Source organism: Chiloscyllium plagiosum, chromosome 7 (assembly GCF_004010195.1).
Source record: "Chiloscyllium plagiosum isolate BGI_BamShark_2017 chromosome 7, ASM401019v2, whole genome shotgun sequence".
NCBI classification, from domain to species: Eukaryota; Metazoa; Chordata; class Chondrichthyes; order Orectolobiformes; family Hemiscylliidae; genus Chiloscyllium; species Chiloscyllium plagiosum.
The window spans coordinates 64,101,212-64,118,490 of record NC_057716.1 but is presented as its reverse complement, the minus strand read 5'-3'; the positions used below and the strand labels follow the sequence as shown (position 1 = coordinate 64,118,490).

General features: G+C 37.3%; 1 protein-coding gene across 7 annotated transcripts in view; it reads left to right on the top strand.

Annotated features, from left to right (window-relative positions):
- csrnp3 (cysteine-serine-rich nuclear protein 3) overlaps window positions 1-8,539 on the top strand; it is a 241,642-nt gene extending 233,103 nt beyond the window's left edge. For all 7 annotated transcript variants that reach the window (XM_043693911.1, XM_043693912.1, XM_043693914.1 and 4 more), the window contains 2 exons: window positions 3,454-3,750; window positions 4,340-8,539. In XM_043693911.1, the coding sequence (XP_043549846.1) occupies window positions 3,454-3,750; window positions 4,340-5,422 (1,380 nt within the window). In that variant the 3' untranslated portion in view covers window positions 5,423-8,539. The remainder of the gene's footprint in view (window positions 1-3,453; window positions 3,751-4,339) is intronic.
- The last annotated feature ends 8,740 nt before the right edge of the window (window positions 8,540-17,279 follow it).

Sequence of the window (17,279 nt, the reverse complement as noted above, 5' to 3'; positions counted from 1 at the left end):
GAGGGGTTCCTGCTTGTTGAGAGCTGCGGGCTCCCTTCCCTTTAGTCATTTTTACTAAAGATTAGATCGTTTAAATTTAATATTAAACAACTAATTAAATTAAACAGCTATTATAAATGATTTGGTGAGTGTGGTAGGGGTGGGTGATCCACTTTACCCAAGTCTTGGGAGGAGCACTGTAGACTCAGACTTGCTGGGGTCGCCGCCATCTTGGATCCCCAGTCTACTCTTGATCAATAGTAAAGTGTTAGAAGATGTCATCAACAGTGCTATCAAGCAGCACCTGCTCAGTGACAGCCAGTTTGGGTTCTGCCAGGGCCACTCAGCTCCTGACCTCATTACAGCACTGGTTCAAACATGGATAAAAGAGCTGAATTCCAGAGATGAGGTGAGAGTGCCAGCCCCTTGATATCGAGGCTGCATTCAACTGAATGTGGTATCAAGGAATATTTAGCAAAAATTGAGTCACTGGGTATAGGAGGAAAAATCTCCAATGGCTAGAGTCATGCCTGGCACATAGGAAGGGGGTTGTGGTTGTTGGAGGTCAGTCATCTTCACTACAAGACATCTCTGCAGGGGTTCGTCAGGGTAGTGCCCTCCGCCCAAACATCTTCAGCTGCTTCATCGATGACCTTTCCTTCATCATAAGATCAGACATGGGGATGATTACACAATGTTCAGCACCAATTGCGACTCCCCAGATACTGAAGCAGTACGTGTTCAAATGCAACAAGATGTGGACAACTTGTTGCTGACAAGTGACACGTAACATTCATGCCACACAAATGTCAGGCAATGAATCATCTCCAATAAGAGACAACCTAGCCATCGCCCCTTGACATTCAATGGTATCACTGTCACTGAATCCTCCACTATTAATATCCTGGGAGTTACCATTAAGCCAAAACTGAATTGGATTTACCATATAAATGAAGTGATTACAAGAACAGGTTAGAGGCAAGGAATACTGCAGCAAGTGACTCACCACCTGTCTTTGAAAGCCTGTCCGCCATTTACAAGGCACAAATGAGAAGTGTATTAGAATACTTCCCACTTGCCTTGATGAGTGCAGCTCCAACAACACAAGAAGTTTGACACTATCCAGCTTGATTGGCACCACATTCCTAAACAGTCACTCGACCACACATGTTCAGTCGCAGCTGTATGTGCCATACATAAGATGCACTGCAGCAATTTACCAAGGCTGCTCATAGAGCACCTTCCAAATCCATAACCATTTCCATCTAAAAGAATAAGGGCAGCAGATACATGGAAATGCCAATATCTCAAATTTTCACTCCAGACCACTTCCCATCCCGACTTGGCAATATGTTGCCATTCCTTCAGTGCTGCTTGGTCAAAATCCTGGAATTTCCTCTCCAGTGGCATGTGGACTGCAAGAAGGCAGCTCACCACCACCTTCTCAAGGGCAACTAGGGGTGAACAGTGGATGCTGGTCCAGCCATTGATGCCAACATCCTGCAAATGAATTAAAAAGGAATATTTCGATGTGCTCCAATTCAACAGTAGTATGATATAATTTTGCCTTTTTATTAAGTGTCCATATACCAGCTTTAAAATAGATTGCAGAAAACCTGCAATTGTTTAAGTTTTGCAAACAATTTGTGAAGCAAACTCTTCTACCTGGTCTTCATATTAAAATAAGAAATGTCAGAAGCCAATTGTACTAATCCTGAAAATGAGCAAACGTGAGCATGCCTAGGAGGAGCAGACTGAAGATGCTAAATCATGGATTATAAATATCACAACTAAAACTTAGGAGGTGGTAAATCCCAAATATTAATATTTTGTTATGATTTCAACTTCCTAGATTTTGCTGTTTACTATTTTTTTTAAATTGTCATTAGTCATTGGGATTCAAAGTAGTAGACTCAAAGTTTGGAAGCTTTGCAGGTGTGATAGCAATTGCTTGTGATATTGAAAATCAGAGGATAGTTTCAAGAATGGTCACTGGACCCCTAACAGTAACACTGCTTTCTCTCCACAGATGCTGCCAGACCTGTTGAGTTTTTCCCACCAATTTCTGTTTTTGCTTGTTATATTGGTAGCTTAGCAAATATATTTAATTTGTGTGGCATGTATTTTGAGAAATGGTGCATTCAGTATTGGAAATACTAAATTAATATTCAACTGTGTTCTGAGTTTAACAGTGGGCCACAATAAAATGTAATGTTTATGTACATGGCTGCCATCAGGCAATTTTTTTACTTTGCAAAGAGATAAAAAGTACTGGGAAGTCAGTTATCAATGTCAAAAACAAATGTAGCAAAATGTAGTTTTGGCTGAAATGCTGTATTATGCTCTTCCCTCAACTGCTGAAAGATTTGAAAAGCATTACAAAATGAGCACTGAGTGAGGTCATCCTGATACATGGGGCAGCCATTAATAGATCAGAATGGAAAATATAAATTGAGTGAACTTTAAAACAGAATTGCTTACAGTTATCAAAAGTATTGCTCATCTTCCTTTTGTGAAGTATTCAAAGCATATCTTTGTTTGCGTGAAAAGGCATGAGTCATACCAGTTGATAGGTCATTGTCAGTATTTTCTGATCATGGAGTTTATTCACAAAATGGCTTATGATTCCTTGAAACCTAATGTTATTTTAAAGATAACATTTTCATTGTTTATGTTGATAGGGTGGTATTTTTAACACCTCCTAACAGAAGTGCTTTAAACTTTGGGATTCATTGTCTTCACACAAAGTGATAGCAAACAAATGCATAGTTGCAATATTCTGAATCCTGTCTGAACATGTTATCAAAAAACACAATGCAGAAACTGGATTTTAGACTCAACCAGCCCATAACAACAGTTATCCTTCACCTATCCAATTTTATCTCTAATGTTAACACATTTTCTGGTCCAACGACTAAATCTAGAAATGAATTCCATAACATCTATCTATGACAAGGTTTCTGGGACCTTCTGTTGTATTTCCATTTTGAGTTTGGTATATTTAGTACTGAAAACTTTTTTTTTTAATCTGCTTAAGCTCATTGTTTGATAATGTTTTAAAAAGAATCTTTTTTGTGTCCTATAATTTACAATTATTTAATCTACAAGATTTTCATTTGTATTATATTCTTCATATCAGACACCTTCCTGGTGAAGCTGCATTGTGTTCTCCCTGATACACAAATTCCTTCTTTGTTTGCTACACTTAAAAGATGAAAAATAATCCTTGTGCCCTTTTTATTTAAATAAACTAATTTTCTTTTCCAACATGAAGACTGATTTGTTAAAATAAACATCTCCAGAGTTTATTGTATTGAATAATTATTGCTTGAAAATTTGATAAAATGTATATTAAAATGTAAATACTGGCCTTTTCATAATGCTGTTTATTCAAACTATAAAACTTCACTTGAAAATTGTATTTTAGAGAAGTATTGACTAGACATTAATGTAGATCATGCTTTATTTTTGCAGCTAACAAAAAATGGTACAGTAGAATCTGAGGAAGCCAATACGCTGACTTTAGATGATATTTCTGATGATGATATTGACCTAGATAATACGGAAGTTGATGACTATTTCTTCTTACAACCATTGCCAACCAAAAAGAGAAGGGCCTTATTGCGGGCTTCTGGGGTTAAAAAGATCGATGGAGAAGAGAAACATGAACTTCGTGCAATTCGTGTATCCAGAGAGGATTGTGGCTGTGATTGTCGAATATACTGTGATCCTGAGCTTTGTGCTTGTAGTCAAGCAGGGATTAAGTGCCAGGTAATTTGTGCCATTTATATGAACCCTGGACTTAATTTAGTTGCAAGTGTATTTTTCTCATGTCTCATTTCTTGACATATTTTGTTTTGATTCAACTTGAAGGAACTGATGTGACAGGACAGGAGATGGGAACCATTTTATTTTGTAACTTGCTGCAAAAGGACAGGAAAGAGTATTTTAGTGTAATGCCCATGCTATCAACACTATTTGGCCTGAAGTTGTGGAATTACTGTATATAAAATAATGTAGAAATAATTGACATTGCTGCCCCCTCAACATATTTTTCAAATGACCTTTTTTTGGTCCTAGGATCTTTTTATGTGTTATGCACAATGTTCTTTCTTACTCAATGGTGACTTACAAATGGTCTGTTTTTGCTAGTAATATACGAAGAAGGATATTTGAATATTTATTTCCTGGGGCAACATTGTGTTCCATACCAATAAATAATTACCAAAAAAAAGGGTGACTTATAAACAGAATTTGGTACAGTTTATCAGATAGCTACGCACTCAATTGGTAACCATAATCTGGGATGCACCACTTACATTTGCTTGTGTAATAACTGGTCTGTGCATGTTTCTTCTAGGTGGACCGTATGTCTTTCCCATGTGGATGTACAAAAGAAGGCTGCAGCAATACTGCAGGCAGGATTGAGTTCAACCCTATCCGGGTACGGACACACTTTTTGCATACAATAATGAAGTTGGAGTTGGAGAAAAATCAGCAGCAGCTTGGGATTGAGAATGGTTTCTCAGGAGACATGAATGCTCATGCTAGTCATCTGATACACAGCCAGCAGCCCCATGAATATTCTATTGCAGATAGTTTTGACATTGAAAATGAACCTGAAACAGCAGTGATGCACCTTCAGTCAGCAGAGGAGTTGGACTGGCAAGGAGAAGATGACGAGGACGAGGATGACGATGGGAGCAGTTTATGCAGTGGCATAACAGACTCGAGCGTGCAGAGCTTGGCAGCCAGTGAATCAGATGAAGAGCCAGACAGCAAAGCTGAAAGCTTTACTGAAGCATTGGCTGCTCCTGTTGTGACACAAACTGAGGCTATTCCACTTTCTTCGGTATTATGTTATGCTGATGGCACATCTGCGCATGATAGCACACCATCAGAAGATGCATCATATTTCTCTAATTCTTCAACACTGTATTATCAGATAGAAGGAAATACTGCAACCACATCTGCGACCACCAGCACTACAACCACTACCAGAGATTGTGGCAATGAGCCTTTCTGTGTAGAAGCCACTTTAACATCAAACTACACAGAGAGGAGTCAGGAGAATGAAGCACTTTCTTTGGTGCCTTATGGCTCAGCTGCAGAGCAATATATTGACTACGCACATCAACCAGAGGGAAGCTTTACCAGTCCTCACTACCCCATAACAACACCTTCTGTTATAGTTTGTTGTCCTTCAGCACATGAAAATAATACTCAGTGTACCAGTCTATATGCTGAGCAACAGCCTAGCCACGCTCCAGCAGAGCTTCAAAGTTATTTAAATAACCATGTTCAAGATGATTTTGTTGCTACGTCAAATGGGGATGTTTACGCACCTAAGCAGGTACTTGAAAATACCATCATCCTCCCAGAGGGCAACGGACTGTTAGAAGAGACTATCAAAACATCAGTAGTGGAAACTGTGTTTGTTTAGTGTGCTCAGTCACTCCATTTTTTTGTTCTTTACTACAGTTTACCAGTTATTCAGAAAGGAAGGAAGTGTAACTTTAAGTAGTTTACATGTTTTTAACAACCACCATCTTTAGATTAACTGGTCAGTAATGGTAGTTGATGCCACTAACATTCAATGCTTTAAAGACTGCAAGATATGATTGGAAGCAGACTTTATACAATTCTTAATCCACAGCTATGAAATACTGCAATGGATATTTTGTGATTTGGTATAAGCCATTTAGTCACTGATTAGTTATGACTTACGAAAGTATTTAACTGTTAAACAAGCATTACTGGTGAAGGATACCAACCCAGCCAGATTGAAGAATTATATCACAAGCTTTGCTCTTGGCTTTTAATCTGCATCACATATTCTCAAAAATTTAAATTAAGGTCCCAGTTTTCAACAAATCATGTGGATAAAACCTACGTGCTGTTTTATGTGAAAATAATGAAACTAATTTTATTGTGTCATCTGTGAATTTATTTATACCAGTTAGTGTGCAATTATGTGAAGTATATGTTAATTATTCCTGTTGGCAGCTGTATACATGGGAGACTGATGACTCGATCCATGGCCAGCAGCAAAAGATTTTGTTTGAAATGATATAGATTTTGTTTTTAATTAAGGTGATACTTTGAGCTTGATGTAAGTGGGCAGTTCCTCTTTGCTGTGTTTTTATTCAGTTGTGGAACCAACATCTGATGTATCTTGCAGCTATAATAATTATCCTAGAACAGGATGTTGTGTTTTGACCTATAGCACGTACAATTGAACTAGTTCCATTGTAATGAATAAGGATTTCTTTGTTGCTATCTCTCATCTGACAACATTGAATATATAGGAAAAAAAACTACCATTTTAAAAAAAACTATACTTCCAACAGCATGGAAATGGAGGGGCTGAAAAGACAATTCACTTTTGTTACCACTAATAGCTAAAGGAAATACATTTTATTCAGTCAAGCAGACTAAAGTGAAATCTTTACTACAACAATTGTTGAGTTCTTTCTAAGTGCTGTGCATTTATCCAGTGAAAATTTAGTATTTATTTTATAATATTTCTGTTTTGTCAGGCTACTTTGTTGAGGCCCTGAGTTTATTTTCTTTATTGAAACGCTATACTGTGAGTTTTTTTTTGCTCACTTGTGAATATCCTCTAACTGTATGAAGCAGCCGCAAAATGGAATAATGCAGAGACTCAACTACAATGAGATTGAATTTGTCAATAGCATTCCTTCCAGCATGTAGAAGTCTAGTGGTGACTTTTAAAAGACATTCCAGGATAATGCTACTTTGGCTCACTATACCACTTTAGAGTGTGGATGTGCTTATGTATAGTGAAAAACACTCAAACTACCATAGTAAAAGTCATTAGTTATCAGAATCTCATTTAAATGCTCCATTAAATAGTTTCTGGTATCTTTTGGCAGCAATCAGAGGGTGTAAGTTATGCTATATTATTTCCTGGTTGAATATTCACTTCCCAAAATGCATTAAACTTTATATTCTGCTCCTATGCAGCAGTTAAGTTAGCGAATAAATTTTTGCATTTCATATTTATAATTTAACAAGTATAATATTGAAAGATTTGAAAGTCCAAGTGCAATTTTACTTAAAAATAATGATTTGAAGCCTCACATTTCATACCTTTGAGTAGGACACTGGGCGTTCTCTGCTAATTCATTGATATGGTAATTATTACAGATTTAACAGCTGTAACTTAAAGCCTAGTGGCTTTATTTTGTGTGAATTTATACTGATCTACTTGAAATTTAAGTTGTGTCATGTAAATAGAATATAAATCATAACTGCCCATTTGGACAGTATTTACTTGGGGCATACAAAATGCTTGTGGAACAATGAAGGAAAGACTCTGAAACCAACCTCCCAATTTGACATCATCCACTCTACCTCCATTGAAAATATTGGTTCAGAACTGCAATCAGAGGTACTGTAAGAGTTGAAGTTAAATTTGCTTAGAATTAGGTGTATGAGTTGCTGAAGGCTGAATATATTTACTTTAGGTTTAAGTTGAGTTTAAGTGATTACCAAAGTGGCCAAAATTACTATAATTATTATAAAGATCTACATTCTATACAGCTTTGCAAAGATAAAACATATTAAGTATTTTTTCTTTCACTCTCAACTTTCTTCAACTTGTGACTGCAGGGATCAAAATAATGTAGGTTTTATTTGTTTATACAGTTTTTAAACTGTACATTAAAAATTTGAATTGCAAAATTATTTTCCTAAAGTAGTACCCATACACCGAGATTTACAAATATTTATAATAGCAAATAGAAATGTTACTACTTGTGATATTAAGATGGTTAAATTTCATTTTTTTTTCACTTTTGAAGAAACTGCAGTGTTTTCCATTTAAAAGAAAACGGCAGATACTTCATTGAAACATTAACATCCAACGTACTCTTCTGCCACTTTTTGATCATGCAGAGATAACCACTGGACTTCTCAAGAGTTTGTAAATTTAGATTAAGGTTTTCCAGCAGTTATCTTTGTTGGACACCTACAGTATTAAGGAATTGACTTTTTAACAACACACTTCTTGTTCTTCATGTAGGTACCTTGTATTGCTGTATTTCCAACAAATCTTAAAAAAAAAATCCAGGTACAGTAAAATATTTGGCACTTTACAAAAGACAAAGTTTCATTTTTCAGTATGATGGCATGCATTGAAGTGAAAAGCGTGTGAATTTTTGCATTTAATTCAAAATACCTAATTTCCTCTGAAGAAATCTGATTATATTGCCTTATAGTAATAAGGGTGAAAATGATGCCTTGGGACAGAACCTCGTCTTGCCAGGGTTCCCATCTGACTCCTGACATACTTGCACTGCGGCAAAGAAGTCAGTGGGAAACCAAGCATCCGCACCCTTCCAGTTGGATTGCTGTACAATCATTTAACATGTGGATGGGCATTAATTCACTTGGGGCAATATTTCCAACCACACTGCAGGAGAAAGTCCTATCTCTGAGATCTGCCAGCCAATGCAATAACTATCAGTTTTAGCAGCACCACAAGGAGCAGTGGCCACTGTTGGGACCATGCATATAGTCTTAATGGATTTTTTTTTTTTAAATAACCTTATCTAATATCATAAACCATGTGGAAAATACTTGAGGCACTGGGCCTGAACAGGTATAGCATGTTAAGGCTGCTAATATTGAGAAAATGCCATCAGGTAACAGACAAGATATACAAAAAAGACATCTAGTTTTTGGTGATGGTACAAATAATATAAAGTTTGATCATTATCTTTCATAAAAGTTAGCTATGTAATTATTTGTCTGGGAAGAAAATTGAGTAAACTGCTTGTGTCATGAATACAGTTAAAGGAAATGGAAGGTTTGGTCCAAGTCTGCATTACAAATTTACATCGACAAGTACTTTTCAGATTGGTGGTATCATTAGCTGTAAATTTTGAAAAGTACTTTATACTTTGCATCATTGAAAAAGGAATTGATATACACACTGGAAGTTTCTCAACTCACATTTGACAGGTAATTTATCTTATTCAAATCTTACCGTACAGGCAATACTTTGCATTGCTATTTTTGAAAACTGTGAATATTGCAAGAATTTATACAGTCTACCTGTGACCTTAGTTGTGCCAAAAGAGGAAGGTAGGCTATGAAGCCACACAATCTCAATAACTGCATTCAACCTGGGTCTTATATATTGTAATAAGACTTTTCACAGCAAAGTCCCCTTGGTAGTATTTATCTGTGCAGTATTTATTATGAATGATTATACAAACATTTGATGTATTTATTGTGGTTTGTTGCAACAGTATATTGCAAACTTTTTTCTCAAATTTTACTGTAATATCTTTTTGTTGCTCGTATATTAGTGCTAATTGTTAAGGCTGACATGTATTATATGAGCTTTGGTTTTCTGATGTCTGCTTGTTTGTATTCCAGCTATTGAGAGGAGCAGGTTAGCATTTGTCTGATTAACTTGCATTTTCGGGGTCTGTAAAACTGGACAATCTATTGTTACTGAACTTCTTTGCCTTCTTTGCACATACAGTTGTTGCTTATAGATGGTCAGAATGTGAAATTCTGTGTTTTAATTATTCCACATTGCTGTAGAAATGAGGCCAAAATACAGTACTGATTGAATTTTCACCATTGCCAAGTAGTGCTTTCTTTATTCAATTTTCAGAATCAATCATTTGTAAACAGTAATGAGTCTTGTTGTTCATCCTCAGCATTTGTAACACCAAACACACAAATGTAAAGATGTTCCACTGAACAACAATTTGATGTTTCACAGAAGTCTAATTAGATAAACTTAGTATTGATTGAAAGAAGGTGATACTTAAAAGGTGACTAAAACCATGTCTATTTGCCATATACAGTACTTTCAAACCTATTCTGTACTGGCAATAAATGATGAATGGTAGGACTATATGGAAGGCAACAAGATAGGCGAATAAAGTGGTTAAGAAGGCACATTACTGTCTTTAATAATTTCCTTTATTAGTGAAGTATTAAATACAAGAGCAGGATAATATGATGGACCTGTTAGGTAATATTAATTAGATCACATCTGGAGTGCTGTGCGCAGTTCTGATCATAAGATACAGAGGAAATTTACCAGGATGCTTTCTGGGCTGGAGTGTTTAGTTGCAATGAGAGAAGAGATAAGCAGTGTTGCTTTGCAAAGAGCAGAGAAGGCTGAGAGGAGATGTGAGTATGATGTACAAAATTATGAATGGCATAGATAGGACAGTTAGGAATAAACATTTCCCTTGATAGAGGGGTCACTAACCAGGAGACATAAATAAGAGGCAGGGGATTTAGCTCAGGGTTCTTTTTTACATTTTGGGTGTTTTTCTGGAAATCATTGCCTGAAGTCTTGGTAGAGGCAGGAGTAATTATAAAATTTGAGATCTGTTTAGATGAGCAGTTTAAGTGACGTAGCATGCAAGGCTACAAACTAAGTGCGAAAGAATGGGACTAGAGTAGATTACGTGCTTGATGATTGGCATGAACAGAATGGACCGAGCTATAATTCCATTAAAGGAGATCATTGGTTCTTGAATCTAGAATTAACAATGGTCTAATTGTCATGGTATCAATTATGTTTTACAGATTCACAGTCATGTAGCATGGAAACACACCCTTTGGTCTAACCAGTCCACACTGACCATGTTCCCAAAGTAAAATAGTCCCATTTGCTTGCATATGGCTCATATCCCTTCAAACCTTTCCTAATCATGTGCTTATTGTGGAAGGGATTTCCAAACTCTAGCAATTCTTTAAGCATAGAAGCCTTCAGTACTGAAATGCCTTACTTTTACACTGTGTCTTTATCCAATGGATAGAGTTTCTTTATCAGTTCCTTTTGATTCTTGGAAACTTTGAACAAATCATCCATTCACGTTCTCTATGCCAGAAAATGCAAACACAGATTGTATAGCTCTCCATCAGTTTTATGATTACTCTCTGTACATTACATACAGGATTAATTTTTTTTAACCAAGAGCACAATTCTATTTGGACCTCCACTGTCTAACTACTTATTGTTATAAAAATAATCAATATGTTTTAGGTTAAAAGGAAAGAATTAACAAATTGATGTCAATATTTTTATTTCTAACCCGTGATCCAAACATGAAGCAACAGTTTCAGATGGTAAATTCCGTTCTATTTTATTTCATCTCTCTCTCTCTCTCTCTCTCTCCCCCCCCCCCCCCCTCACTCATGGCTTTCTGAATCAGCAGCAGGGGAGGGGAGTTTTACAGTATGGCAAAAGACCCTTTGGCCCATCATGTTTGCACTGGTCACCAGCACATATCTACTCAAGTGTACAGGATAAAAATAGAAATACCATATATACTTGAGTAATAGTCGATCTCATGTAAAAGTCAACACCCTATTTTTGGCCAAATAATCTGGAATTTTCCATGTATCTCGTGTAAAAGTCAACCTTAGTTCTTCTCAGATAACGGGCTCAACATTTGAATCAGTGTGCTGGCCGTCACATCCCGCTCCAGCTTTTCAGAATTACCATAATTCATTGTTTTTGTTATATTCCTTTAGAGATCAGTTGGGCTTCTGCTAATGATATAGTATCTATTTTGACAGGCATGAATTTCAGCCTCTCAAAAATAGTCTATGTAATAGTCGACCTCATAAATTTAACCTTAAAAAGTAGTCAAAAAATTCATAATATGGTAGAGTATATAATATGGTAAATTCCCTGCTTCCATCTAAATAACTTGCAATACTACCTTTTTTTAAAAATATCTTGGGAAAGCTAGGATATGTAGCTCCCTATTCCATCATCTCCGTTGTTAAAAGTAGTGAATAGTGAGACCACACAGTATCTTGTCTGGCTGGATTTTTGTCAAGAGTCCAGCAGCCTTATTGACTGAGATAACAGTAGATGTTGCTGGCAGAATGTACACTCCAGGTCCAATCTTGTTGCTGGATCCCAGTCAGTAGGTGAGTGCACACAGCAGCAAGGACAGAAGAGTGGCTTTCAAAAGCAACCACCTTTCTCATACTGTGTCCTATTGTCAGGCACTGAATGCCTTCAACACGAGACCCCCATCCCATCCAACACCACAGGACGATGGGAGATGGCAATCAACTCTGCACTGGTTGGTTTGTTGCTTGTCCTGCATGCTGCTGGTATAATACGTGTGGGAGTAGGATGAGGCTATTAAGTGAGAATTAGGTATCTCCTAAGGTCCTCACTAAATAACAGAGTAGAAAAGCTAAACACAGGCCTTCCTGTTGCCATATTCCCGAATGAAATTGCTCCTGGTACCAAACTTGACTCAGGGCAGAGCATAAAATTCTGTTGCAATTCTCTCATTCTCCTTTTGCTGTGAATACTGGTTTAATCTCAGCATTTATGTACGCAGTCACTATGTAATTACAAACAGTGGCCTGTACACAGTTTGCACCACTACTCGTGATATTTTTCTATGTCTTTATTCTATGTATAAAATATCTTATTTCTGCTTCTCACTGAAGTAGTTTTCTTCCTTATCACTAAATCTACTTTTCCTCCTATGCCAACATATATCTTGATCCTTCCTGAGGACTTAAGAAATGAGTATATTTAGTTCCCAGTCGTGATGTCTTGCAGCCACATTCAAGTAAAGAATGCTGATTTGAGCCATACACCTGTCCTGCTCAAATGGTTTTCATATACAGAACTTATTTCTAAAGTAATGCTTTAATTTAAATTGTTTCTTTCAATTTTCCCTTCATCCTTGGTGCCTAAACCACAATTTGTCTATTACTCTATTCTCTATCCTCTTGATTTAGAATTATTTATACTAGCTTTTCAACCTGAGCCTGGCCACCCTCCTGTTTTAAACTTTTTTCTGCTAAGAGCTTGATTCCATCCTAGTTCTGGCAGAACCATTTCGTTAATTCTACATACTGATGCCAGTTGAATCCTCTTAACCACCCATGAGTTCAGTTGTGTGTTTAGCTCACTTGTATGTTAATCACTATTAATTTGCACATTGCTTGGTAATGATCCAGACATTATAACTTTTTGACGCTGTTTTTTGCTAAATTATCAAACCTCATGCCTAGTCGTCTTTGTTATTAGTCCCAACATTGCCCTTCCCCTCCATCTCCAATATCTTTCCGAGCAAATACCTTGGCAGCAGGTAGGCAACATAACAAATGAAACTGTTGATCTTTCAAAAGATATCAAATTAAAGTGTACATTAGAGAAACAGAGAGAGGTAATAAGGCAGAAAAGTTAAAAGAACAGAATTGCAGAACTTAGGGGTGTGGCAACGTTTGACTTTAAGGGCATTTATTTGGTGCCATGAATGGGATGGAAGCCAGATTTGTGCCAAATAAATAGAGTTGGTAGATTAATTGCCATAGACTGACAACAATAATTGGGAATCAATGAAATATTCTTTGCTTTGCAAAGGAAAACAAAAATTGGAAATTAAATCATAAATTGCTAAATACAGATTGTCCTCTCCTTGATTAATGTTCTTTCAAATCCACCAACATTATCAAGCATCAGAGTCAGAAAGAGTAGTTGGTCAGTCAACAGATAATGGGAAAAGGGTTGAGACAAAAGGAATGAGTCTTGAGGGCAAGATGAGCTCAGGGCAAGGAGAACCAGTTGACAGGAGAGAAGGTAGGGGAATTTGCATGTTGTAGCATGTAAAAGGTGTGATGCAGTCAACGCAACTGAATGGACAAGCTGCTTAAACTTATTGAATATGGAGGGAGCAGGAGCGAGGGGGGTTACAGTTCAGTTAGTGATGATGACAAGAATGGCAGGGATATATTTGCATACCAAAATGATCCTTTAGTCATGAGCATTTTTTAATCGAAGACAACAAAGTCCAATACTACTACTAATACATCAGCCAGATCTGACAATATATGGTTAAACTAGATCTGTGCTCCTTATTTACAGTCTTTGGTGCAGTTTATATATTTAAACTGCACAATTAAAAGTATAGTTAGAGGTTAGCATATACTAGACTTTGTATGAATGCATACTCTACTTCAAAAATCTAGTATAGAATAACTTGAGATCCAATGGAGCAAAAATAAATAGCTTTGAAATGTGATTTTTTTAAAGGATATTAAATTCCATATTGTTATGCTAAATTCAGATCCAGGATCAGCACAGACAAGATCCAACTTAGTACAATCCCATTCCCATTAAAAGCTACTGTTCTCAACTATGGTTTTCCTGCCATTATGATACAAGTTTTTGTAAGAAATTTCATATTCTCACAGCAGAGGGAGCCTAGAGTCTGCATAACGCTGATATAAAATGACTGCGATTATTATTCTGCACTTGCCTCACTCTAGCACCTTTTCAAATTTAATCAATCAAGCTGCTCATCTACAAAAGTTATTATAGAGAGGGAAGTATTATATCTACTAGATATTCTTGTAACCTTTTGTTTTCATTTAAAATATAGACCAGTGAAGTGCACAAAATTTACACAAAGTTCTGATCATTGGAAAATTCACCTCTATTTAATGTCAAAATCATGTTAAAAATACATAGGAATTAGCAAACCTGGCAAAAGTCTGCCCAAAATACATATTTGATTAATGGAAAATAAAGCCACTAAAACCAAAATGAAGAGAAGAAAAAATCACATTCAATAAAATTTAGGAATTGCAGTCCATGAATGTATTTAAGGGTTTGGTGCAGTAGTTGTAACTGAATTACACATGCGTCACGACTATTTATAAAAAACAGACCTGGGAAGAACGTCTCTAGAAACTTAAACGAAAATTTGAAGAAACCCAGAAACCCATAGGGAGGGCCTCAACTGGGACGTTGGGTTCATGTCACATTACAGGTGACCACCATTGCACTATATACACACACACACACACACAGACAGACTGACAAAAACCCACATACACACGTATATTTTGTGGGTGAATTTGTACTTGCAGGGTTACATTGTACTTCGCTCAAAAACTGCAAGAATTTATGTAAAACTCTGTGATCTCACTTATTAGATTAGAATCAATCTAAACATCATGACATAGACAGAGAACACAGGGGGCCAACACCTTCAACATATTGTCTAGCTATCACCATTGTTAACAGCTAACCAGAGAATGCAACTTTTAAAAAAAAAAGTTTTGTGATTTACACATGAAAGAAGTGAAACTATCACTGTATTCTAACAGATGAAAGGCTTAACAGACAATCAATTTTTGAATGTATAATTTCAGTTACATCACACTGTAGATTTTTACTATAAATTCTGTGTTAGGGTTGAGCCCTCCACTATCACCTGATGAAGGAGCGTCGCTCCGAAAGCTAGTGTGCTTCCAATTAAATCTGTTGGACTATAACCTGGTGTTGTGTGATTTTTAACTCAGAAAATGAAAGATTTGTTAATTACTTCTCTGAACTTATTTTAGCTATTTTATAAAAGCCCTACAGGACCTCTGGGATTACTGAGGTCAAATGTTATGAACAATGGGCTGAATTTTCACATCATTCGAGTGGCATGGACAAAGGTGAGAAAATATTCTGTAATTCTTGACATCGAGGGGGAAACGAAAGTTCAACTATACCCTGAAGGTTAGAACAGCTAGATGAGAATCTTGCTAGTATGTGACAAACATCTTATTTCCATGCACTTGCATTTCCTTAACAGTTAAACTTGCCTCATTTACATACAATTCACGATTCTTTTGTACATTAAAAAGAGTCCGACGGTGCTAATCCCTAACTTGACGTCCAAGCAGTTACCTGGTATTCACTGATCATTATTTTTCCCCTCAAGGCATCCAGCTCAAAGTCCATCCATCAACATTAGCATCTCTGCATCATCTTGGCTGATCTCTTGAATACAGACGTTGACTAGGAGCACCCCAACATCTGACATTTTTTCCATTCATTCAGAGGATTACTAGGCCAGCATTTGTTGCTCAGCCCTAATTGCCCAGAGGACAGTTAAGAGTCAACCACACTGCTATCGGTCACAAGTAGACCAGACCAGGTAAGAATGGCTGTTTCCTGACTATCATAGGTTTCACAGTCATCACTAGACTCTTAATTCCAGATTCAAAGTTTGTGAGATTTGTAGCTCGGGTGCTCGTTGTTGTGGTTGTGTTCGCCAAGCTGGGAATTTGTGTTGTAGACGTTTCGTCCCCTGTCTAGGTGACATCCTCAGTGCTTGGGAGCCTCCTGTGAAGCGTTTCTGTGATGTTTCCTCCGGCACTTGTAGTGGTTTGAATCTGCCGCTTCTGGTTGTCAGTTCCAGATAAGGGACGAAACGTCTGCAACACAAATTCCCAGCTCGGCGAATACAATCTTAATTCCAGATTTTTATTGAATTCAAATTCCACCATTTGCCATGGCAGGATTTGAACCCACATCCCCAAAATATTAACTGGGTCGCTGGACTAAAGGATCAGTGATAATACTACCTAGTCATCGCCTAGCTCATGCTAGATCACTATGCACAGGTGCACACATCCATCTCCTGCATCTGCCTGAGGTTCCTCATCCTCTCACTTTTTATTGTTGAAGAAGTGCAGATCTACATGCATTTCAATAGCTGCTGAGTGTTCTGATGGACATGGTCTCCAGGGCGGCTGCCAATCTGGCCATGGAAACAGCTAGGAGCATTCTTGCTAGAGCTAGCACTGTACTGATAATGTTGACTTCTCCACCCTCGGATATGGCAGCATCTGTGGAAAGTGAAGCACAGTTAATATTTCAAGCCTGATACGACTACATTTCTATAGATTGCTGATGTTGAGCATTTGATAGAGTAGAAAATGTGTTGCTGGAAAAGCGCAGCAGGTCAGGCAGCATCCAAGGAGCAGGAGAATCGACTTTTTGGGCATAAGCCCTTCTTCAGGAATCGTTTGATAGAGTAACAATTTTCCCCAACTAACTCTTGATGTCAATGAAACTTTGCCAGATCTACAGTACGATTAAATTCCTGAACTGAAAGAGGAGACAAAAACTTTAATTTAGCTCTTCATATACTGCAATTTTTTTCTGCACTGTCTTTTCAGGCAAGAATGGCATCAGTATTATTCCCAACCTCAATTAACAAACTAATCTGGTCTTTGGCAGATCTAACAATTGAGAGGGTGTCGTCAGGTCTGGCAGCAGGTGAGGGGTGGGGTGGGATTGTTGGATTCCAGATGGAGAGACAGTGTCCTCCAGTGGTTGGGAGGGTATCAGGGTTTGAAGTTTGATTGTTTCAAAGGAATTTGACTCTTAAAGACATAGATAAAAGGTGGGGAGGAGGGACTTGGGGGAGGGGCGTTGGAAATGCGATAGGTGGAAGGAGGTCAAGGTGTGGGTGATAGGC